This window comes from Chelonia mydas, chromosome 21 (genome assembly GCF_015237465.2).
Source record: "Chelonia mydas isolate rCheMyd1 chromosome 21, rCheMyd1.pri.v2, whole genome shotgun sequence".
Classification (NCBI taxonomy): Eukaryota; Metazoa; Chordata; order Testudines; family Cheloniidae; genus Chelonia; species Chelonia mydas.
In genome coordinates, this window is record NC_051261.2 from 15690042 (window position 1) to 15716158 (window position 26117).

Genomic DNA, 26117 nt, shown 5'->3' on the forward strand with positions numbered 1-26117 from the left:
TGAGAAAAGTCTATCTGAGAGACTTGCACTCTCTTTAAAGAGCAGGGTGTGATGTTAGAATAGGAGGGAGCAAACAATGCCAGGACTTTTTCCCCAAAGCCCTGAAAGACACAGGCCCAACACTGTCATTCACACTGATCCTGCGACTTAGGCCTGGTCTGCACTCGAAAATTAGGTTGGTATAACTATATCGCTCAGGGGTGTGAAAAATCCACACCCCTGAGCAATGCAGCTAAACTCCTGGTGTAGACAGTGCTAGGTCAACTGGAGAATTCTCCTGTCAACCTAGCTACTGCCTCTCGGGGAGGGGTTCTCCCGTGAGCATAGGCAGTGCCTTCACTGAAGCGTTGCAACGCTTATTCAAAAAAATAAGGGAAAGCAACCATTTACCATTCGTCTGAAACTGATTATACACCAACAGCTTGCTCTGTGCAGTCAACACCTTCCCCCATTTTGACGCGTCTTTCATAGGGGAACACTGGAAAGAAAATTATGTTACAAAACAGGAAACTGATTGTAAAACCAGCACCAACTAGCAGGGGAATTAGAGAGGGGCAGGAGCAGTAAACTAAACTACTCCTAATTCTTGCATAAACTGATTAAATTTCAACGTCAGAGATGCCCCTTTAAATGACTATCACTACCAGGTGCTCAAAGGCCTGGTCTACACTTATAACTTGTACCAGAAGAGCTGTGCCGTTAAAAAGGAAGTCAGGTGTAATCAGCATAGCTGTGCCTGTATAAGCTTTAGTGCAGATGCACTTACACCAGAACTGAAGTGCTTTTGCCGCTATGGCTTGTGTCTCTTGGGGAACTGCGTAAGCAGGGCTTCTGGTTTGGGGGCGTTTATTAAATTCATTCAGGGGGGTTATTTTCAGCAATTTGAGTTTTATGAAGATGTCCAAAATTGGGGGGGTTTAGGCCCTCTGTATATACTGTACTGAGTCATGTGTATTAAATGCACTCATTACAATAGTATGTACTATAACGAATCATAGAATATCAGGGTTGGAAGGGACCTCCGGAGGTATCTAGTCCAACCCCCTGCTCAAAGCAGGACCAATCCCCAATTTTTGCCCCAGCTTCCTAAATGGCCCCCTCAAGGATTGAACTCACAACCCTAGGTTTAGCAGGCCAATGCTCAAACCACTGAGCTATCCCTCCCCCCTTTGTAATGTTCCCTAGATCCCTTTAATGTACCGCTGTTTTAATCAGCACTATGTTAAAGCACACTAGGGAACCTTCAGCGAACACCAGGAGGATCTACGTGGACCAATTAACATTCAACACAACAACATGCTTTAGAAATCACACCACCATAGTCCACATTATGCTCTGTGTAGACAAGGCCTTAGATACAAGTAACCAGCTCCTCTTATTTCATTATTATTATTATTTTTGAATCAAGGTGTTTATTAGGGTTCATCAGGTAAAGCTGAAACTCAGAAGCCGTATGTGTCGAACCAGGGTTTGCCAGCACAGCTGTCCAGCAAGACTTTTTTGTACTGTAGGCAAGGGGCTTCCCCCCCCCCCGAATCCTTTCAAAAAATCCTACGGGAAGCTCATCTCTCTCACCACATGGCACTTCACTACAAGTGGTCCACTCCACACACGCTTTTCAGCCAGTCCCTGGAGGGTGTGGCCCCTTATAGCTGAAGGTTTAGCAACCTCATCTGAAGCAGCCCTGCTTAATGGAAGGCTTCAGAGAAGTCCAGACCCCTGCAATGCTGGTTCTGGGACCTGACATCTCACAGCAATACCAGACAAATCTAACAGTGAGTCAGGACTGCCAAGATCTTCCAGAAAGTCACGTCCATCTACAATGGACATTAGTAACTGGACTCAGAACAAGTGGGCTGCATTCAGACTGGTGGGGGTTGAGGAGAACATGGCCACCACTTGTGATGCTCAATGCAAGGTAAGGCTGTGAGGGGTAGTGAGCACCACAGTGAAGGGGCGGACACAGTTCCTTGGGAAAAAGTGATTAAAAAACTGGTAACAGTTGAGAGAAGTCACTGTAACAGCAGCAGAGGGACGGCCTCTCAGCCGTGTAAAGATCTTTCATGGGCAGTAAGGGTCGTCATAGCATCTCAGAAAAACAATCACTTGACCAGTACCGTGCCTGCAGCTCTAACAGGAAAAGCTATGGGAGTCCTTACCATCCATGGCAGAGCACAAACCCAGGAGGGGTGATCAATTAGCCTTGCATATGAAGGGGAAGGACTTAGATGTGAGATTTTTATATACTGTTTCCATAAACCTGTAATCCATGCCTTTTAGAGAATTTTATTTACACAGTTTGGCCTAGACTGGACAAAGATTTTACAATAGGGAGCAATCCGGCATTAGCAGGAAATAATTTAGGCAGCCTGACAGGTGTTCTCCATCTCCAACTTCTCTAATTCCATGAAAAATCAGCTGGCAAAAGTACTAGCCGCACAGGAGGCAGGGCATCTTTCCAGCTAGTAGGCTCAGCCACAGACTGCAGCAGCAGAATTAAGGGGACACTATCATATACCTGTATCTAAAATCAGCTATCTTACAGGACACGGGTAGCCGTTTGGTACAGCACATTCCAACTGCATAGGATAATCCTCACATGGATTCGTGAGCTTTTAAAGGAAAGATGAAGGGTTTGTGATGCATTTGCCAATTGCAACGTTTTGGTAGCCAGAAGAACCACATGGCAAAGACACAGCGAGAGACAGCAGAGGAAGCCAGCATTCAAGACAGAGGTGTGCCACCTGAGCGGAGACAGAAGAACATCCCAGACCACTTGTCTAGTCATTCCTCCTAAACCTAACCAAGTGCTTCACTTTAATCTTTTGACTTCAGAGAGTCTAAGGCGGTACCTTGCGGAGGTATCTCCCTGTTCTAATATTATCCAGGGGGCTTGTTTACATGTTATTGTTGCTAAGAGGAACGTGGAGCTTTGGAAACGCTGTACCAGACCAGAATGCTACTGCAACAGCTGCCATTGGGAGCTGAAATCCATATAATGCTTCCCTGACAACTGTTTGCCATTTTCCGTTTTTAACAAACCGGTTTCTTTGCCAATCAGTGTTTTTCCACTGAGGTGACCCCACCAGCTTCTGCCATTCCCAAAGCCCAGTTCAAAACCCGCAAGCAGTAACGGTTCCGGTATCCCTGCTGTCACAAGACTCCACATCAACAAATGAGGCAGCTTGAACCCACTGGTGCAATGCGGCGTCTGAATATGCAGCGAGTGGAGAGGGGGCTAGGATTTGGGGGTTTCTCTTCTTTATAGTTAACAGATTTAAAAGATGGCTCACGAATAAAAATGCAAGGCACCTAAAAGGACCCAACATTTGAGTGTACTCGTTTTGCAATAAAATTAACTTTTTAGCCTTGACTGTCTAATTCCAATCACTCAGATATCTTGGCAGATTTATCTCCCCAACGGCACTGCATACTGTCAAATCAGCACAGTGCACTTTGACCAGTCTCCACAATATCCCACAATGGAGTATTCACAGTAATGACAGCATTACAAAGCACTCTATGCAAGCTAATGGGGATGAACTGGAAGGCTGTGTAGCTGCAATTGACTATGGTTAAGTTTCCATTCAGATAAAATTCATTTAACATGGTCTAGCCAGTTGGTGCCTAACTCCCACCTAAGCGCAGGGTCCAGCTCACTCAACGGATCAGTCTGGCCACTGAGACAGATTCAGATTTTACAAACTGCAAGTTCTCATTTTTTCCGCCAAACATAAGCTTCAGCCCTTATTGTTGCAAAGAAAAGTCTAAATATGCACTGATGGGATATGGGCTTAGATAGTCTACAGTATCTGAAAGAAGGGCCACGGTCTCCTTTCATCAAAACATGGCATTAACTCTGAAGCCTAGTGATAATATGTGACCTTAAGAAACCCTCAATGCTAGATGGCAAAGTGTTCACTGTTCTACCACAGTACCTCTTATCAGGCCTGAAACTCGCTATACCTGAACACTTTGCTATCATATTATCTATTTATAAAGAGTATCATGTGAGATCTTAAACGAAAGCCTGGATCATACTGGTCATTAATACTATTGTAAATACTGATTATATTTTAGAAGTTATGACTATATACTGAAAATATTCCTTATAGTTTGTAATCCATCTGTTATTCCCCAGCAGAGGTGAAAAGCTGGTTTTGCCAGGCAAAGGGATGTATGTTCACATGTCTACCTAGATTCATATGTAGATTAAGCATTGTAAACCAAACAAAACGAGAGTTACATCTGCATTTCAAGTCAACAGGAAGATGTGAAGGCACCTTGGAGTCAGCACCTCAGGACGGGAACCATGGTGGGATGGGGAGGTTTATCCTGACTCAGGGTCAAAACAATATAAGGAGATTAAAAAAAAGCCATTGTGGTATTCATTTACTGAGGAAATTCCTTGAAGAGTGTGGCATATACTCATGAACACTTGGATCATGGTTTCGACTGAAAACTAGCAGCTCTGTCAAAAACTGAATCCTTGGGAGAAAATCTACTTCATAAAAGAAGAAAGGTAACCATCAATAAGTGTAGACCTGGGACGGCATTTTACGTTTTGTTTTATACAGGTAACCATTCTGTTTCCAATATTCTTACTATTTATTTGAAGCTTTGAATCTTTGTTCTTGGTTAATAAACGTATTTATGTTTTTATTATAGATACATCTCAGTGCTGTGGTGTTAAATAAAAGTGCAACTCCTCAGCTGAATCAAAGAAGCTGATGTACATACTGTTCCTGCTGGGAACAGCAAACATGTCCATTTCTGAGAGTGTCCAGTCGTGGGCTGAACACTGCAGGAGATGTTTTCAGAGGGGCCTGGGGTATACCTTTTGTTACCTATAAGAAAGTAAGGGCTGTCAGATCCCAGAGGAGATTGTCTGGATGGCTAGCAGACCAGTATTATCAGGAAACTGACTACAGTTAAGCACAACCAAGTCGGGGTCTCTCACTGAGGCAAGGAGTAACTAAGTCCTGGGCGGCATGAGGAACCAACACACTGGCCACACTGACAGGATTTATACACAATTTGCTGGTTTGCTAGAGATCACACTCCCAAGCACTGGTAAATTAGACTGAGATTCACAAGTGAGAAAGTTGAGAATAGAAAAGGAGAGGTTACAGTTTTTTTTCTGTTTGTTTTGGGAAATGGAAATAGAGCAAAGGAAAGGATCAGGGAACAGAACAGCAGAAAAGGCAGGATGAGCAAAGAAGTATATGCTAAGCCCGGGGTAGGCAAACTACAGCCCAGGGGCTGCATCCGGCCCTCCTGACGTTTTAATCTGGCCCTCGAGCTCCCGCCGGGGAGCAGGGTCTGCGGCTTGCCCCACTCCATGCAGCTCCTGGAAGCAGCGGCACGTCCCCACTCCAGTTCCTACACATAGAGGCAGCCAGGGGGCTCCACATGCTGCCCCCGCCAATGGGAACTGCGGGGACAGCGCCTGCAGACAGGGCAGTACGCAGAAGCGTCCGGCTGCGCCTCTGCGTAGGAGTGGGGGGGAGGAGGGAGCACACACATGCCACTGCTTCTGGGAGCTGCTTGAGGTAAGCGCCACCCAGAGCCTGCACCCCTGACCTCCTCCCGCGCACCAACCCCCTCCCCCAGCCCTGATCCCCCTACCACCCTCCAAACCCCTTGGTCCCAGCCCGGAGCACCCTCCCACACCCTGAATTCCTCATTTCTGGCCCCACCCCAGAGCCCACACCCCAACCCCTAATTTTGTGAGAGTTCATGGCCCACCATATAATTTCCATACCTAGATGTGGCCCTCAGGCCAAAAAGTTTGCCCACCCCTGTGGTAAACCCACCAGAAGGCAATCAGAGTTGAGTGCAGATTATCTTTTTTCCTGCAGAAAACGGTGAGAAGAGGATTTGAAAACGCTTCTCATGGACTATGACAGGCACCATGAAGGTCAGCCAAGTTCCCCAAAGACCCAGAAGCTGCAGAGCTGAGTAGAAAACAACTTTCAAGCCTACAACTGAATCCAGAATGGCTACAGCTGGAGAGAATAAAACCGCAGCTGGAAACCTTTCAGCTCAAACCAGAGCAAGGTGAGAAAGAAGCAATGCCAGCATGAGATCAATATATGGGAACTAAAGGAGGAGGCCCTTCAAGCAGTGGGTGACACTCTTTCCCCCCCCTCCCACCCAGTCACCCAGGCAAGACAAACTGTACTGACGAATATCTCACCACTGTTGAAAGAATGTGGACTGCCATACTATTTTGGAAAACAAGAGGGTGCCCACACTTGATCCAAACTCTTGGGGAGTGCATTACAAGTATTTAATGAGATGGACATCAAAGAGACTCTGAAATACCCAGAATTTTTAAAAGCTGTGTTGCAAAGGTTTCCAATCACCCCTGAAGTGTATAGGTTAAGATTCAGGAATCCCAAAAAGCACAGCAAGATAAGTCAGAGAATGTGTGTATAGAATATGTGATGCAATGAAAAAATGGGTAAAGGCACAGAGAATTGTGACAAGTTATTTGAACTTTTTGCACTCTTTCCTGAATAATATACTCTCAGGAGATCAGAGAACCATTTGGGATAAACCCTTAGGCACTGTACAATAGGAATCAGCAAGATCCACAACGTATGTACAGACCAGGTCATCCAGTGAGTAAAAACCACTGATGGAAGCACAAAAGCCTGGGGCATAGGAGGGGCCCAAGCTCCCACAACCCCAGAACTGATCCCCTTTGCATAATCACAGTTACAGGTCTCTATCACAGGAAGATGGTCCAAGAAAGTGTTACTCATGTGGCTCCACTGAGCACATGACAAGAGACTGCCCTATGCTGGGGAATCCCAATACCAGCCCAGGTCAGCAACTACCTTAGACTTGGGCCTTATAGGGGCACCTGAAGAGATGCTAGTGAACTCTGTACAGTCTGATTCATTGGGAGGCTGATAAAAAGTTAAAGGTGCCAAGGTGACTGGCAAGGCATGCCAAGCTTGGAGAGAGACTAACGCCCAGATTTCTTTGGTCAGAAAAGACCTTGTTAGGGAAACAGATATGCTCCCTGAGGAAAATGTAAAACCCCTTGCACTGGGAAAGTCTGAAATAAACACTGGTCTGTTAGCTAAAATGGGAAAGTCTAAAAGGTACTTTAAGGGCTTGGCTACACTTGCAAGTTACAGCACAATAAAGGAGCCCTGAGCACACTAGCTCACTGCCCATCCACACTGGCAAGACACGTAGAGCGCTCTGACACCGCGGCTAGAGCACTGCTGGTCTCCACCTCGGCAAGTGGAATAACGTTTGCTGCGCCCCCGCTGGAGCGCCGCAGCACCAGTGTGAACGAGGTGTTGCATTACTGCGCTCTGATCACCTCCAGAAACGTCGAATAATCCCCTTAAGTCAAGTGGCCACTCTTGTCATTGTTTTTGAATTGCTGCAGGAATGCGGATATGCCCTCTGAAAGCTCCATTTCTGACAGCCGGCTACTTATCTGCTCCGAGACAAAGCAAGCCATTATGGAATGGGGGGGGGGGGGTTGGGGAGGGGGTGTGTGTGTGTGTGTGTCAGAGAGAGACAGGTGGCGGGGGGGGGGAAGGGGGTCTGCTGCTGTCTGAACTTACAAGACAGCATGCTCACATGCTCTCAGCCCCCCAAAAACCCACTCTCCAACACATACACACAACATACTCCCTGTCATACTCCCCCGCCCCCCACTTGAAAAGCACGGTGCAGTCACTTGCATGCTGGGATAGCTGCCCACAATGCACCGCTCCCAATGCCGCTGCAAGTGCCGCAAACGTGGCCATGCCAGTGCGCTTGGAGCTGTCAGCGTGGACAGACTGCAGCGCTTTCCCTACGGCGCTCTCCGAAGGCTGGTTTAACTCAAAGCGCTCTACGTCTGCAAGTATAGCCATGCCCTAAATGTTGGTATACTGGATAGCATTCCAGAAGATGTGCTTATTGCTAAGGATATCCTGTTTGTTCAAAGTGGTTAATACAATAACTGCTAGGGTAGAGGGGAAAAGCCAGGCTCAAAATTTTATCTATCATGTATGGACCTCATATCTACTCCCAGATTTGGAAGGTCCTTTAATCTGGCCAATTCTGCTCTTTGAATCACAAGCTTTGAATCACTATATGTATAGAATTCAACTTCCCTGAACCTAAGAGGATCGAACTCAAACTGGAAGTACTCAAATCCCTCAGGAGAATGGAAGCTGTGCCGTTAGTGAATACATCGTTAGCCAAAAGGAGGCGCAGAAAAGTGCAATTGCAATAGTTTATTTTAATTGCAAATGCCAAAATTAGAGTCCAATGCTAGAAAGGAAAAAAAAATGCTCCAAAGAGAACCAGGAGCCTGATGTGTGTTGTGGGGCTCACGTCTCCTGTAAGGAGTCTAGAGCCTCTACGACATTGCAATACCACAGACCCGCAGAGCTCGGAGCACCTCCACAGCCCTGTCGCAGAAGCCACGGAGGAACTGATGGCTTAAGAGTGGAAGTGCCTTCTGCCTCCCCTTCTCAGACTGACTGCAGCTGAAGCAAAGAGCAGGAGGAGGAAGAGGTTACTACTTGCTCTCTCATTGATGCTCCTGTGGCTGAACACAGAATGGGTGGCACTATGAAGTGATACACTGAGCCCTATGTGGATAAAAAAATGTGGATCTACATCCGATCAGCATCTGCCAGGAACAACCCACAATCCGACCCGTCATCCACTAGCCATCTTTTTACCTATATCCGCACCTGCGGCAGCAAGCCATCTCACAAGGGCTGGGGGGCTGGAGGGGAAGGAAGTGAGTGGGGGTGGTCTTGCAGGGAAGAGGCAGCGTGAGGGTGGGGACTGCAGGTAAGGGGCAGTGTGGGGGCAGGGTCGTGAGGAAGAGGGGCATCGCATGCTGCTCCCGGGGGCTCGCAAGTGACGGCAGCAGCAGTGCGTGTTGCATCAAAGTGGAGTGGAGGGGTGGGAGTGCTGGAGTCTCACCTGCTCCAATCCTCATGGTCGGGGGCGGGCCCTGCTGCCCAGGAGCCAGCGGGCCGGGCTCGGGAGTGTGGCCAGTGCTACCGGGCTGGGCCATGGTGGGGACACTGGCGCTGCCCGAGGGGCCTGAGCTGCTGGACAGGAAGCAACGCGGAGAGCAGGTGCTGGACACCCCCGACTCCAACCTGCCGCCCAGCCCCAGCCACTGGCTGCTGCCACCAGCCCCGAGCATGCTGTGCCTCCCGGGCTATCCCAGCTGGACGCTGCGGGCCAGGCGCCGCCGGTGAGTAGAGCCCTGCATGGTTGTATCCGTATCCGATCCACTATCCGCAAAAATTGTCCAAGGATATGAAGCAGATATCTACAGATTTGCAGGGCTCTAGTGATACAGACTTTGGCTGTGGTAAACAATCTAACAATTTCCATTATAGTCCTTTCCCCTCCTTCATTTTTGAGCCAAGCACAGAGTTCCCCACTCAGGAGGGCTGGGAATTTGAAGGGAAAGAGTTTTGCTTTAGCTTACAAGAGTCTAGTTGCTTTAAACATTCTTCTCCCATTGACAGTAACTAGTCAAAACCAGGGTGCTAATTAGAAATATGCAAATCAGCATTGTGCCTTTTTTATTAATATTTACTTGACCCTGATGCCACTGTAAGACTGTCCTGGCACATTTCACCTGTTTGCCTGAAGGAATAGTGCTAATTTGATGCTCTGCACTTCCCTTTTTAAAGAAAATCTTCCCTTGCACCTGAAACTGGCTACCCCAGCCTTATTTCCTGCCAATCTTAAAGCAATTCCATGAAAAGGAAAACGGCAACAGCAGCCTCATGCTTGCAGCAGTTTTTTTAAAACACAGCTACTCCTAGAGCACAACCGACTGTCTAGCGACCGTACCAAAATTCAGCTTCTGCTTAGTTATTCCCTTTCCTCCTTCTCCCATGCCCAGGTCTAGATTGTTGTGATTGTAGCTGTAGGTTGTTATTGCTGTTTGTTTTGTGGAACGAACATGTCTTAGACCACAGTTCACGGTAGAGATGTGTCCACACCACACAACACCACTGCAATTGGCATCAGCGTTTGTCTTTGCAGAAAGGCCTAAGACACTGAAGTCTTCTAACACACACCAAGCACCACCGAGAAAGAATGATTCTATAAATTCTTATCTGCCCACACCACAGATGAAGTGCCCCATCATTCTGATCACTAACCTTCTTCGCTCCCTGGCTTCTCCATTTGAGTCTGTTCCAGTAGTTGACGTGGCGTTGGCAGATGTAACACCGTTGGCAGTGCTGAGTACAGTGCGATTTGTGATTACACCTAGTGGAGTGCTAGCAGAGATGTTCTCTGTATTTTTCTCTACAGTAGAGTCAGTTTGTTTCCAGTATGGGGCTCTGAAACATACAACACATAATGGGATACAAAGCAAGTGAACTCAATTGGCTTAGAGACCCAATACCTTCAAGGAAACATTAGAAGGTATGAACAAGTTTTCCCAATTCTCTGAATACAATGGTATGATGGAATGTCAAAAGAATGGCATTTTTAAGGATGTCTAGAAGGATAAACAGTAGGAGGAAATATTCCTGACTTCACTGCTGATAGTTGTAGAAGTGACTCGAAAATCTGAGGGAATTTAATTGGTCAATAAGCAGGAGGAGGGATGGTCTCAAAGCTCCTGCAATTCAAAAACAAAACCTCAGTGGCACTAGAAATTACACATGCTGTAAAGAAGAGCTACCTAGAAAAATAAGGATGCATGGTTAACCATAAGTCAGGAAGTGACCTGTTTTCTATAAAACCATGTTGACTAGTATTAATTATTTCCCCCCTCCTTTAATTCTTTATTATTTGAATCCTTTTATCATTTCCATTATTTTGCCCAGGACTGATGTCAGGATAACTTGCCTATAATTACACTGGCTCATGTTAGGAGAACTAGAACCCTTACACCTGTTAAAAATAGGAAATTCCAAGACAGCTGTTTTTCCAAACAAAATAGCCCTAATTTTAAACGTGGTTCTCTGTAGTGCCTAGGAAAGCCAATTATGCTTATGAAGCAACAGGCAGCACCGTTCCTTTCAAAAAGACAAAGCAAGCAAGCAACGCTATTTCTGTATCAATACAGAACAAAACCAAGGTGGAGTAAACCCAGGGTCCGATGCAGGAGACAGCCCACGGGTTTGGAAGGCTGGACCAAATGCAAGAGGGCATCACTCACCTGAAGTTTCAAAAACAAAAGGAGAAAAGGCTTCCCTTCCTTAGTGTATCTGCACAACATGCCTTAGGTGCGCACGTACCCAGGATTCATCACCAATTGGTCCGCTGGTTAGATCATTAGCTTCCCTGGCTTGGGCCTGGTACGGATGGCTAGTGCAACATGACTGAGGGGGAGGGATAGCTCAGTGGTTTGAGCATTGGCCTGCTAAACCCACAGTTATGAGTTCAATCCTTGATGGGGCCATTTAGGGATCTGGGGCAAAAATTGGAGATTGGTCCTGCTTTGAGCAGGGGGTTGAACTAGAAGACCTCCTGAGGTCCCTTCCAACCCTGATATTCTATGATTCTAAGTGACAAATCTAAGGTTGTGTATGCAGGCTTAACGGTATGCATTGTTAACACACAATATATGCACTTTTTCAACTGAAATGCCTCATCAGCACCCACTGTTGAGGAGCTCATCATATCACGGAATGATTTCCGAGCAGTTTAGAATTCAGAACCTCCAACCCCAGGACTGTGTCTCCCCGTTAAGGACATGAGCATTCTACAGTGTTCTCTGAATGAGCCCAGAGCCCTTACCTGGTATACTGGCGGACTGATGCAGTAGTGTTCGCACTAAGAGATGTAGGACAGGGAGAGGCGGGTTGCCACTGGGTGCCCAATGAGGTAGATGAACCAATGGTAGTGGGTGAGGTAGCAGATGTATTACGATTGGCTGAAATGTAGGGACTGTTGAGGTCACTACTTCTACCAAATGAAGCACTGTAAAACATCACAAGATCACTCCCTTCAGCGCATGGTTAACCAGTGGCTGACCACCACAGGCCCTTAGGTGAATTGGAGGGGGAATATTTAAATCTCAGAAAAATGAATGCAAGAGACATTAGACCATGAAGAGGGCATCAAAGAGAACACTCTGGACATATATCAATGATGCAACGATGGCTCTGCTCTGTAAGTCTAGGGGAGAGAATAAGGGGATGGAAGTGAATCAGGGAAGTTCAGAGAACAGGCAAAACCAAGGAAAATCCTGCTCCCACCTGAAGCAGCACCACTGGCACCACCAGTAGCGTTCTCAAGCATTGGGGAAAGGTGGAGACAATAACAGAGGATCAAATCACTTAACCCAAGGAAGGTATATATAGACATAAGCAGAAGCTGCCTGACCCTGTTTCCAGTTGTTTAGAAGTTTGCCAAACTTATTTAAGTTTGGGCTAAAATTTTCCATGCAGGGTATCTGCCTGAGACTGGATATTTTTGGAACATTTCAGCCAAAATGGTTCAACCATATGCAAGAATGATGTTAGGGAATTATGTTAAAAAATTCTTACAACTATTTCACTGAGAATCTCTAGCACCTCTGTGCTATGAAGCAGGGACTTGACATTTGACAAGGAGGTGGACTGTGTCAGGGACGTCCCTTTTGCTGTTCAAGAAAATCCACCCAAATTTGGTAAAGTTACAAGCTTCTGAAAAAAGACAGTTTGCACATGAGCACTAGAGTCATGGAGCTTTGCAGCTAAAAATCTCTGAAGATTCCACCCTCACTGAGCTCCTCCCAGCTCATGTGGCTGAACTGCACACATATCATCCTCATAAAACTACTGAGCATCATAGATTATCAGGGTTGGAAGGGACCTCAGGAAGTCATCTAGTCCAACCCCCTGCTCAAAGCAGGACCAATCCCCAGCTACATCATCCCAGCCAGGGCTTTGTCAAGCCTGACCTTAAAAACCTCTAAGGAGATTCCACCACCTACCTAGTTAACCCATTCAGTGCTTCACCACCCTTCTAGTGAAAAAGTTTTTCATAATATCCATCATGCTCCAGCCTAGGACTACATAGCTGCTGAAGTCTACTGAGCATGTACAAAATGGGATTTTTCCAAAGACTTCTAATTTGGGTAGATTTTCTCAGGAACAGCAAGAGGCATATCCCCAACACAAAGGCCAGCTGAGTCGATGCTGCAAAGCATGGGGATACTAAAGCTTCTTAGTGAAACTGTATATTTTTTCTAACATGGACAAAACATATTTCTCTAGTCTCATGCTCAGAAACAGCTAAAAGTTTAAAAAAGAAAAAAAATCAGCCAGAAGGCAGATACCTTACATGCAAAATTTCAGCCCAAATGCTAAACTTTAACCGAAGTTATTAGGGTATATATAATATAAGGAAGTGGTGGTCAACTTTAAGCAGGAGACACTGCTGGCTTTGCCTGTATTAAATTTGACCCTTCCCCTTCATTTTGTGCAAGACAATGTCAGACAATTTGAGATGAAACCTGAAACTGACCTGGTTTTTCAACTGTACATGGAATACTACCTTCACATCTGGAATAGAAGTCCAGAGACTCGCAATGAAAGTGATTAATGGGAAGCCTTTCATGCAACAATCGACTGAAATGATCAGGACTGTGTAGATCTCATTCCTTCTCTAAAGTAAAGAATGGTATAGACAGAGGTGTTGGGACACTCCTATTTACCCTCAATACAAGAACAAGGGGACATTCAATTAAACTCACAGCAACATATTTAAAACTGATCAAACCTGTACAACATGTTCAAAAGCCAAGCCTGGGAGCTTAAACTCATAACTTTGCTAGACACTAAAAATCACGGTCATAATAAAGACACTGGATTTATTGAAAGCTGGTCTCTCACCAACAGAAGTTGGTCCAATAAAAGATATTACCTCACCCACTTTGTGTCTCATGCATAATGAAAATATGTTCAATTATATTACATGGGGCAAACCCCTTCTATATTTTTGTCCTAAGTAGGAGAGCCTAGGGAGGAGTAGGAAGAAGCTGATCATATGAGTAGGTTATTCCATTTTGGAGCATCTGGCATCTTCCTCTGAAGTATCAAGTTGCTGTCAAAGGATGCTAGACTTGTTTGATTTGTGATGTCAATTTCTTGCATGTTTTAGCATCAGCAAGTGACCTGAACTAGACCTTTAAGGCCAGTCTATGCTCAGAAATGGAAGTGTTATGACTGGTTGTCAGCAAAGGGCGCTGAGAATTGTTTCACCACTGTTGTGCGCACACAGGAGGGGTTGGGGGGGCAGATGGGGAAAGGGAATGATACTTTCAGCATCACTGTGTATGGGAAATGCAGAGCTTAAGAAGAAAACTAAGGTCTCAACATGGAGCAGCCTTGTATTCCTCATTAAGCCATACTGAAAAATTGTGGAGATTTTTTCCCTTAACTACATTAAAGTATCGCACGTCCATTTTAAAGGCCCGTCCTACGATAGAAGGAATTGATTTTACAGTCCTTTTTAGAGACTTTTTAGTACCAGGAAGTCAAGCTTCTAGTGACAAAATGTTACCTTATGTGAAGGACAATTAGATTCCGTTCCTCATGCTACACACTGGTGTATGAGACTAGAGTCTTTCACAATCTATATGTCTTTAACATTTCATACATGATCTATACATAATTAGCATTTGTTTCTCTGTCCTTTCAGTGGAAGGGTGTTTGAGACTACTATACAAACTGATCACAAGTTCACTCTTAGTGCATAAGATGCACAAGTTATCATCTTGTTTTTTGTAGCCACATATAGCTGCACATTATTCCTACTATGTGAAGGTATTCTCCCTTCATATGAATGCTTAAATGAGGCCTTTCATAGGAAATAACTTGACTGTGTGCAATTCCAAAAGTGGTCAGTGCCAGCTTCAGCTAATGCCTCCGAGTTTAATCATGGCACCATGGGGCGGGTTGGTAAATATTACTTGTAAATCTGATTTTGGATTAGCTGAGGCACAAAGCAAGAAAGTTGTAAAATCCCAGCAGAACTGAGGTTGTTCAGTAACGTTACTGACCTGAACCACGTCAGCTAAAGTGACAGCATCTATGTTATGTCTAAGAGACAATCTGGCTGCAGAGGTGAAAGTCTTGCAACCAGCTGCCACCTGTCTGACTGTCAAGTGAGAGACAAGCACAAACCGTTGGCTGGCGGCATCAGATCCCAGGATAGATGTAAATTCATTGGAATGGAACACTGCCTCACAAGAAAGGGCTCCTGCTTTGAAAATATCCAGCTGCTTCCCCTTTTGTATGAATAACTCCATTTACTCAGCAGCTAGATAGCCATATCCTAGGTAAAGGCTGAGCTTTGATATCATCCCCTAAACACTAGAACACAAGTAATATGGTAACATTCACAAGAATCTCCCACACCCCATATATTCAGAGTTACACCACATTAAGGACAAATTATTCAGCTTGAGGGTCTAGCACTTGGCAAAAGCCTCATCTAAAATTGTAAACTTTACTTCCCTTGCACTAAAGATCAGAGATGGTTTTACAAACTGAAGTTTTAAGCAACACACTTGTGAGTGGGCCTGGCATTTCACAAGGCAACTTCAGAGGTGAAAATTTCACTGTCCCCCTTCACTAGGAGCAAGTTTCCTCCCTCTCCCAATTGACATGAGAAGTCTAGAATGTAACATTTGTGAGAATGGCCTATTTAGTCCAGGAGCAGCCAATGCCAGCTACTTCAGAGGAAGGTGAACCTCTCCCCTCCAAAATGATAATGGACAGGGCCAACTGGGAAAAGCTGTATGCAGAGTAAACTTCTTTCCTGACTCTGCCTCCCCATCCCATAAGCAAGCAGCAGTTGCCTATGTAGAGTGGCACATGCACCTGCATAAAAGCTATTTTCCTGCTGCCAGAAGAAGTGGACTATGTTGACTGATTTTGGATACCAGTCACATTCCTCGTAAGTCTGGCTGTTAATGCTCATGAACTTTGGAGCGCTAATTCTCTGCTCCAGCTGCTGGCCTTGGACTTAAGAGAAGCAGCACAGACAGGAGAGAAGAGGAACAGGAATGCTCCAAGTTATTTTTGGATAGTTTGTTATCCAAAGTTGTGCAGTAACGTGCAACACCATTAGAAACGGGCTCCCAGAACTGTTTAGTGCCCCCACGAGACTGCATTTTACAATTCTGCTACTTCACCCTCGGCTTAAGAGGAATTTTGTTTTTAGCAATCTAACACAATTACACCAATGTAATTTGTTGGAAAAGTTTGCATCTGAACTATGCGAAGGCAATTTTTAACGTTTAGCCCAACGTTTTAAAACCCATGAAAACAGAAGTCTCATATGACAGGGTTTACAATTAAAAAGCTAAGCAGACCTGGATGTTTGCTGCTGGGTGTGGGAAAGCAATGAGGACACTACGGCCAGCCACTCTAATGCAGCAATTAGAAAGAAAGCAACCACTCAAAAGCGTGGCTGGCAGGTTAAGAACTTCAGTTTTGCTCAGTAAGCAATTTATTTTAAATGTTAACAGGCTGTACCTTTTCAGGTAGGTAGATACGTAGGTGGAAGGTGCACCAGTCTGGAGGGCTTCGTTTCCCTTTGGTTCATCCCTCCATGGCTGCCGGGTGTAGGAGCCACTCCTCACCAGGTTAACAGCAGATTCTCTGTTGAGGCAGGAGAGAGCACTATGGCAGTTTAAAAAGACTCTGGAGCCATGTTGTCTTGGTTTATCACACTGCCAAGCATGAAGATAAGTGTTGGAGTCTCAACATCCAGTGGGAAGAGTAAAGAGCCCTCCACATTCAGGCAATACAAACCCTTTTCCAGTTACAGTCCTGATTCACCACAGGGATAACGGGGACATTTTAATTAATTATTTCCCTTAAAATTAGCTCTAGTAATTGCCAAGTATTTATTACTTATTTAATGTCACAAGAATGCATGGTGTTTTGCACACACGTTAACACACAGTCTCTGACCACAAGCACTTAAGCCAAATTCAGACTGTTTATAGAAAATCACTTCATGCATTAGACCTAGAAAGATCTTGCTCTCCCTGCCTCTCTCCTTTTATCTTCTGAGACATCAAGGACTGGTCACTGCCAGAGACAGGATACCAGGCCACGGATCAATGGCCTGAGCCAATATGGTAAGTCTTAGGCTATTGATTTAGAAGTCAGGAGCAGCAAGTATAAACATTTAGCAACAACTAGAACTATGTGCCATGATTCAGAAACAAATTAATGCCCCTATGAGTGTTAATGTGTGAAGGAGCAGGGGAATGGGAGTTCAGAATCTGAGCTCAAGTCCCTCACTCCCACGCTGGAAGTATCTTATGCGTTGTTCTCTGGCTATTCCCTCTCGCCAGCTTTAGGAATCAGAACCTATTTGTAGCATGAGCTAATACGCTTCAGAGCTCCCAATTATTTTTCGATTTTGATTTCAAGCTATTCATGCTATTTTACTTCAAGCCTCTAGTGCATTCCATGAAGCACTGATTTGGCTGGTGTTAAAAGAGAAGTACTGGAAAAATTGTGTCACACAGAACACTGTGACAACCATCTGCTAATATAGCCTGATCCTCCTCCATCTCACAGAGCAAGGGACACTTAGCAGCAATCAGCTGGGTACAGCACAGTCCGAGGCACCATTCAAAAACACTCAGCTTTATCAGTCATCCCTCCTGTAATTTCAAATACAAATGGTCAGCTAAGATCCAAATAATGATGGCAGTTTGAGATTGAAGCTAGAACACGGCAAGCAGGATGTAACAAGAACAGCACAGAATCTAACTGCTGTGAAATTGTTTCTCAGAGCCTATTTGGTGTAACTGCTTCACAACAATTATAGTTTGTGCTGGCTCTACAAATCAAGCCGAGCTCAAATCTTATTCCCTTTAGATCACACTGCAAGGAACCCACTGGAGGCAGCATCTCCCTAAATAATCATGTTATGAGACAGATGCTGCTTCCATTTTTATATTGCAGCAGCAATGGGTAACCAAACAAGAACTGGGGTCCCATCCTGTTAGGCACTGTACAGACACACAGCAGAGTCCCTGCTCCAAAGAGTTCACAAACTTAAGCTACATCAAGAAGCAACTGGTGGACAAAAACAAATGGGATGGAAGAGATGTTTGAGCAAGTTACAGTACAATAAGCAGGGGTCTCAGCTAGAGCTCAGATTTAGACTAATTTTAGAGGACAAGAAGGCACCTGCATAGTATCGCAATGGAGGTGAGAGATTTGTGTATAATCATCGTTTGCAGCATTTCACATTTTAAATTCTGAAAGTGTGCCAATAATCTAAGAGTTTAGGGAGCAGATACTATCGCGTACTGAGGGAAGGGCCCATTAAATTCACTTTTAATAAAATGTTGCCAGATTTCAAGCCATATCAAACACCTGTGCGCTTAGGAGTAATGAGTGAAAAGTATGAAGCATGAGCACAGAAAAAGGAGAAAGGCATTTCCAAGGACTGAATTCCAGCAGAATCTTCACCAGAATAAAATCTGAGCTTTAAACTCAGTCAAAGTCCTACCTGTTTTCCTTTTCTTCTATGTCACCCGTACTGCTTAGTCTTCTAGGGGCTACTGGGGCAAAGTAGTTTTTGCTGTCCTTATCCTGAAGGAAAAAACAAAAGTAAGTATTTCAGGATCTTTTATATTCCACATGGAAGTTATATCTTCAACGGCATTCAACAACACCTCTGAATTACAGCGTGTAGTAGGGTGAGCACCCGCTCCAGCCCTGAAGGGGTTGGAAAAGCCCTGCATAGAGGGCTGGGGCAGGGAGTAAAACCCCGGCTGATTGGGGGAAGTGGCAGCAGCAGGGGGCCATGCCCCAATCAGGGCCCAGGTGGCTCTATAAAGGCTGTGAGCCAGAAGTTCCAGAAGAGACTCTCTAGCTTGGAGAGAGAGTGACCTGGCTGCAAGGGCTGAGAAAGTACCTAGATTGGGAGCAGGGATGGGGAAGGCCAAGGGAGCCGCAGAGCTCGGGCCTAGGAAAGCCCCAGGCTGCAGGCCTGGGAAGGCCTATTCGGTACAGGGGTTGCAGGGGCAGCCACAGGTAGGCAGAGGCAGCAGGTCCAAACCCCCTCGCCTGTGATGAGTGGCTCATACTACAGTCTGCCCCAGGGAGCGGGGCTAGTTGGTGACTGGCAGTAGCCTAAGTGAGGTGAGGTGGAGATAGTGGGTGGGGGTTCCCCTGGGAGGGGGAGACCCAGAACTGTGGGTGTACTGCCAGGGGGCAGCACCCAAGACAAGGGCACCGGGGTCCGGGAGGGACACGGGGGCGAGGGGCAGCAAGACACCAGCCTGAAAGAGGCTGATGCTGGATGCCAATTCCCCGAAACAACCAGCAGGAGGTGCTGCAGGGTGAGTCTGCACCCCATGATAAGTGGTGGAGAATGCAGGCATGAGCAGTCCGTCCCCGATACAAGGGACAGAGTGAGGACAGCGGGACTATTGCCCAGGGATGAAGGTGGAGAAAAAGGGGACGATGGATCCCGGGTACTCTGGGGTTTATTATGCAGAGACTCCAGGTGCCATCCCAGGCTGGGCCCCGGGGTCGGTGCCCCAATGGAAGGGGGCAGAAGACCTAAAGAGACTCTGGGAGGCCCATGAGCGATTTTGGAAGGGGCAGCTGGCTAGGGAGCAGCGGGCCCTGATACAACTCCTCAGGGAAGGGTTGATGAGGAACCGGAGAACATGGAGTGAGGGGCTGAGGGCCAGGAGGCCAGTGGCAGAGCGTCAGGCCTGCTACGCCTGCCGACAAACAGGGCATTTGAAAAGGGACTGTCCCTATGGGGATAGGGGCAGGGCGCCGCAGCCCCGACCGGGACAAGGAGAGGTCCCGCGGGCAGGTCGCCGGGTGCGGAAACCTGGGCGGCTGCCAACCTGTTGGGCCTGGGGGCAGAAGGGTCACAGGCAGTGGGCCTGCCCAGGCCAGAGCGACCAAGAAAGGCCCAAGACAGCCCAGAGGCAGGGAACCTGCTGGGGCTGCCGGGAACGGGGCCACATAAGGAGGCACTGCCCCCTCAGGGGAACTGAGGAGAGGTGCCTGTGTGCCTGGAAGGGCCAAGACTGAAAGAGGCAGCGACCAGGATGGAGGGAACCCAGACCATCACGGGGGCCGTCGCCGAGGACAAAACCCAGACAGACTGGGCCCAGTGGGAGGCCGGGACCCAGGTCAGGGTGGCTGTGGGAACCCAGACCTTGAGGGAAGAGGGCATGGGGGACCAGGACCTATGGGCGCGGTTAGAAGCCGCGGAGCTGGCCCACAGGAAGGCTGAAGTCCAAGTCCGGGAGATGGCCCGGGCTGGGAGGCCACGGAGAAGAAGCGGGCGGACCTGGAAGGGTAACCTTGGAGGGGTAGCCTCGGGGAGCCCCGGCCAAGACTCCCCCCGAATCCCAGGGATCCCCAATCAGGGCCCAGGTGGCTCTATAAAGGCTTTGAGCCAGAAGTTCCAAAAGAGACACTCTAGCTTGGAGAGAGAGTGACCTGGCTGCAAGGGCTGAGAAAGTACCTAGATTGGGAGCAGGGATGGGGAAGGCCAAGGGAGCCGCAGAGCTCGGGCCTAGGAAAGCCCCAGGCTGCAGGCCTGGGAAGGCCTATTCGGTACAGGGGTTGCAGGGGCAGCCACAGGTAGGCAGAGGCAGCAGGTCCAAACCCCCTCGCCTGTGATGAGTGGCTCATACTACAGTCTGCCCCAGGGAGTGGGGCTAGTTGGTGACTGGCAGTAGCCTAAGTGAGGTGAGGTGGAGATAGTGGGTGGGGGTTCCCCTGGGAGGGGGAGACCCAGAACTGTGGGTGTACTGCCAGGGGGCAGCACCCAAGACAAGGGCACCGGGGTCCGGGAGGGACACGGGGGCGAGGGGCAGCAAGACACCAGCCTGAAAGAGGCTGATGCTGGATGCCAATTCCCCGAAACAACCAGCAGGAGGTGCTGCAGGGTGAGTCTGCACCCCATGATAAGTGGTGGAGAATGCAGGCATGAGCAGTCCGTCCCCGATACAAGGGACAGAGTGAGGACAGCGGGACTATTGCCCAGGGATGAAGGTGGAGAAAAAGGGGACGATGGATCCCGGGTACTCTGGGGTTTATTATGCAGAGACTCCAGGTGCCATCCCAGGCTGGGCCCCGGGGTCGGTGCCCCAATGGAAGGGGGCAGAAGACCTAAAGAGACTCTGGGAGGCCCATGAGCGATTTTGGAAGGGGCAGCTGGCTAGGGAGCAGCGGGCCCTGATACAACTCCTCAGGGAGGGGTTGATGAGGAACCGGAGAACATGGAGTGAGGGGCTGAGGGCCAGGAGGCCAGTGGCAGAGCGTCAGGCCTGCTACGCCTGCCGACAAACAGGGCATTTGAAAAGGGACTGTCCCTATGGGGATAGGGGCAGGGCGCCGCAGCCCCGACCGGGACAAGGAGAGGTCCCGCGGGCAGGTCGCCGGGTGCGGAAACCTGGGCGGCTGCCAACCTGTTGGGCCTGGGGGCAGAAGGGTCACAGGCAGTGGGCCTGCCCAGGCCAGAGCGACCAAGAAAGGCCCAAGACAGCCCAGAGGCAGGGAACCTGCTGGGGCTGCCGGGAACGGGGCCACATAAGGAGGCACTGCCCCCTCAGGGGAACTGAGGAGAGGTGCCTGTGTGCCTGGAAGGGCCAAGACTGAAAGAGGCAGCGACCAGGATGGAGGGAACCCAGACCATCACGGGGGCCGTCGCCGAGGACAAAACCCAGACAGACTGGGCCCAGTGGGAGGCCGGGACCCAGGTCAGGGTGGCTGTGGGAACCCAGACCTTGAGGGAAGAGGGCATGGGGGACCAGGACCTATGGGCGCGGTTAGAAGCCGCGGAGCTGGCCCACAGGAAGGCTGAAGTCCAAGTCCGGGAGATGGCCCGGGCTGGGAGGCCACGGAGAAGAAGCGGGCGGACCTGGAAGGGTAACCTTGGAGGGGTAGCCTCGGGGAGCCCCGGCCAAGACTCCCCCCGAATCCCAGGGATCCCCAATCAGGGCCCAGGTGGCTCTATAAAGGCTTTGAGCCAGAAGTTCCAAAAGAGACACTCTAGCTTGGAGAGAGAGTGACCTGGCTGCAAGGGCTGAGAAAGTACCTAGATTGGGAGCAGGGATGGGGAAGGCCAAGGGAGCCGGGGAGCTCGGGCCTAGGAAAGCCCCAGGCTGCAAGCCTGGGAAGGCCTATTTGTACAGGAGTTGCAGGGGCAGCCACAGGTAGGCAGAGGCAGCAGGTCCAAACCCCCTCGCCTGTGATGAGTGGCTTATACTGCAGTCTGCCCCAGGGAGCTAGTTGGTGACTGGCAGTAGCCGAAGACTGAGGCGAGGTGGGGATAATGGGTGGGGGTTCCCCTGGGAGGGGGAGACCCAGAACTGTGGGCGTACTGCCAGGGGGCAGCACCCAAGACAAGGGCACCAGGGTCCGGGAGGGACATGGGGGCCAGGGGCAGCAAGTCGCCGGCCTGAAGGAGGCACTCCGGAGGCTGGATGCTAATTCCCCAAGACGACCAGCAGGAAGTGCTGCTGGGTGAGTCTGCGCCCCATGACACAGTGTTTCCATTCTTGCTTCTAAGGGAGAGTCCGTTCTTATTTTTTCCAAAATTGCCAGTTTTAAAGGCTTTTGCTCTAAGTTAAAAATTGGCATGGAGGAGTCAGCCTGGAACCATTTCAAGAAATAGCCCAAAAGATCTGTTTTCTAGAATTACCATATGTCCTTTTTAAGAGAGTTGCCTTCCCTGGCAACTAGCATGGTAAATGTGAGGCTAATAATTGAGGGCAACTTCTAAATTAAGATAGATCATGTGTAAATGGGCAGCAGAGCTGAATGGATGAAGAGCACACTGGGGAAGACTTTAGATTCAGAGCAGCACAATTATCTGTTGTGAACACAGGTCACGCACTGGCTGGATTAGATATTCCCCACTAAAGTATGTGGGATGCCAAACTACCGGGGGATTGCTAGGCAGGCTCTAACTTAGGTAGGAAGGGGTAAAAGGAATGCTTTGGCTGAATTCCAACAATTTTGCATGAACTACCAACATAGAAAGTAAGATGGCATACTTTTCAGAACAGGAGGAAAGTATAAATCAGGGGTCAGCAACCTTTTAGAAGTGGTGTGCCGAGTCTTCATTTAGTCACTTTAAATTTAAGGTTTCGCGTGCCAATAATACATTTGAACGTTTTTTAGAAGGTCTCTCTCTATAAGTCTGTCTATATCACATCACTAAACTATTGTCGTATGTAAACAAGGTTTTAAAAATGTTTAAGAAGCTTCATTTAAAATTAAATTAAAATGGTGATCTTACACCACCGGCCTGCTCAGCCCGCTGCCGGCCTGGGGTTCCATTTACCTAGGCCTGCAGCAGGCTGAGCAGGGCCTGCGGCCGGGACCCCGGCTGGCAAGGGGCCGGCAGCCAGGACCCCAAACCGGCAGCGGGCTGAGTGAGGCCAGCGGCCAGGACCCCAGACCGGCAGCGGGCTGAGTGGCTCAGCCCGCTACCGGTCTGGGGTCCCGGCTGCCGGCTCCTGCCAGCTAGGGTCCCGGCTGCTGGCCCTGCTCAGCCTGCTGCCAATCTGGGGTCCTGGACCTGTCCACATAGAGTAGGGTACCCACCTTCTCCCTGGTTCTAGCCATTCTCTTCCTCTCTCTGCACTGAGATGAGGGTGGGAGTGCGCTGAGAACAGGGCTGGGGTGAAGGAGCAGGCTGGGGGTTAGGGTACAGGGTCTGGCCAGGAGCTAGAATGAGGAAGGGGGCTCAGGGTTGGGGCAGGAGGTTTGGGTGTGGAGCGCTTACCTGGACAGCTCCCATTTGGTGCGAGGGGTACAGGAGGGAATGTGGGGGGAGGGGTGCAGGAACTCCTGTTTGGTGCTCATAGTGGGGGTGGGAATGTGTGGGGGGTGCAGGAGTCAGGGCTGGGGGTGTGAGAGGAGGGTGCAGGAGTCAGGGCAGAAGGCTGCGGGGGCTGGGTATGTGGGGGGTGGTGCCAGAGTCAGGGCTGGGATTGTGGGGGGGTACAGGGGTCAGGGCAGAAGGCTGGGGGGTGTGGGCTAGAGTCGTGGGGGTGCTCCCAGCCCCCTGCCCTGAGCGGCTCACAGCAGGGGGCTGAAGGGGCTATGCCGATTCCGCCCCCTTCCCCAAGGTCCCCAGAGCAGAGAGCGCTGTCAGCTGATCAGCTGCAGGGAGGGAGAGGAGGAGGGTCAGGAACCCAGCACACTGGGGGAAGAGGTGGGGGGAGGGGGAAGGAGAGAGCGGTGGGCGGGGGTCAAAGAAGAGCGGGCCGGGCCAGGCAGGATTTTGAATGGCACGCTGCTTTTTGCCGGGGTCCTCTGCAGGCAAAAGTGTGCCATTAAAAATTGGCTCGCGTGCCATCTTCGGTGCACGTGCCATAGGTTGCTGACCCCTGGTATAAATGTACTAAAGCATCTGAACACAAATGCAAGCAACATGAAAAAAAGATGAAAGAAGAATGACAGGGGTATTAGATTATGGAGATTACGAACTAGGGGCCATAACTGAAACCCGGTGGGATGACGCTCAAAAGTGGGATGGCTATACAAATGGGTAAGCTGATTGATGCTGCTTGATAAGCACCCCTCAGATATGATTCACTGCAAACTGTTTTGAGGGAAAGGAGACCTTTTCTTTGTTGTCTAATAATGCAGAAATCCGGGGACTCGACGAAGAGCGGTAGATGGAGGAACCTCTCTCTCTCAGTGCCTCCCGGGAAGCAGCTTCGCTTAGCATATTGTGGCTGCCAGTTTTCCGTAGACCAAGCCTCCAAGATGAGGGAGATTCATCCTTTTGCTCCTCTGATTTGTTGAGCAAACTGGTGAACTGTGGTGGAAGAAGACAACAGCGGGTAGGAAACTAGGGAACTGCAGATAGTAAAACTCTCTGGGAAGTTAAATTATATACTAAGTAGGTTACACTTTAAAGCACGAGATTCAATGCAGTCTCCAGCGATAGCTGGGGACGGACACACACACTTCTAAATTGTAAATGCAAGTTAAGGTTAATGAGGATATAGAGGGGGAATAAAAAGGTGTCAAAGGTTTTGTCAGCATGTGTTTAAGAAGGGTGTACTACTCAAGTATGGCAAAGGCACAAGTGACTTATGCAGTTCATCCCACATGAGTGCAAGTACACACTTCATATCAGAAACCATGCAACTGTGTATTCTGTACATGCTGCTCTGTATCTGTTTTCTTGTGGACTTTAGCTATACATCCACAGTAGCAGTACTGGCATATTACTCTATGTATGCTAAAGAGATCCATGAAAATAATCCATACTAGAAGAGGGAGGCTCCTGCAGAGCATCTGCCTCCATCTACTCATGTGCAAGGTTATAGGAGAGATGTGTATTTTTTTTTTTTTTTTTTTTGCAGTATCTGAGTTGTACACACTCATTTAATTAACACTGTTGCAATGCATATTTACAGTGGGACAAAGTTAGCTTGCACACAGGACCTTAATTCTGGCATTTTGAGATTTGTGTACTTAATTTTGCAACCTTAAGTTTTTTTTAAAACGTGGTTTTGGATGGATTTCGCTCTAAAGGAAAAAAGCTAGACACTCCGGGATTACCTTAACCCATGCACCGCATGGAGCCCGTAGAGCTATTCAACTTGACCTTACAAGACACCGTGAGGCCACTATACTGACTCTTCCCAGCAAGAAATCTAGTCGCAGTCTTGAGACACAGGAAAAGCAACTAAACTTAAAAGCTCGAGAAGCAGGAGACCGTTGTTGTAAGCTAAGTTGTGTTAATTAAAGGGATTTCGGTTAATCTAACACAAGGAGTTTATCTATAAAACAAACATACACCTATGCAGTGTTAGCCCACTTCCGTTAATCAAGAGTCTCAGACGACTGAGATTTCTGATTTCCATACTTGCATAGGAAGCACTCATCAGCTTGAGGTAGCTGCAATGCTTTGCAGTAGGGAAAGGGTTAACTGCACTATTCATAGCTGCTCGCTCTCTGTTCCTCATCACTTGCCTGCTTAAGTAAATTTAAGTTTATGCCATAGGGAGCGCTATCTTATTTGCTCTGGGCAAACAATTAGGCTGACTGGCATGTACAAAACAATTTATGACTAACTCTTGAATCTCTCATACCTATTAGCTCCCTCTCTAAAAAAAAAAACAAAAACAAAAAACCTAGCAT

General features: G+C 48.2%; 1 protein-coding gene across 9 annotated transcripts in view; it reads right to left on the bottom strand.

Moving 5' to 3' along the window:
- The window catches only part of PPP1R12B (protein phosphatase 1 regulatory subunit 12B), a 173387-nt gene that overhangs the window by 77230 nt on the left and 70040 nt on the right, over positions 1 to 26117 (bottom strand). For 4 of the 9 annotated variants that reach the window (XM_043533339.1, XM_037885318.2, XM_043533341.1 and 1 more), the window contains 5 exons: positions 24586 to 24783; positions 18484 to 18566; positions 16482 to 16607; positions 11752 to 11934; positions 10161 to 10343 (listed from right to left, as the gene is read on the bottom strand). In XM_043533339.1, coding sequence (XP_043389274.1) covers positions 10161 to 10343; positions 11752 to 11934; positions 16482 to 16607; positions 18484 to 18566; positions 24586 to 24783 — 773 coding nt within the window. Of the gene's footprint in view, positions 1 to 390; positions 479 to 10160; positions 10344 to 11751; positions 11935 to 13464; positions 13606 to 16481; positions 16608 to 18483; positions 18567 to 24585; positions 24784 to 26117 lie in introns of those variants that run through there. The other 5 variants (XM_037885319.2, XM_037885325.2, XR_006286796.1 and 2 more) reach the window with 4 other exon arrangements.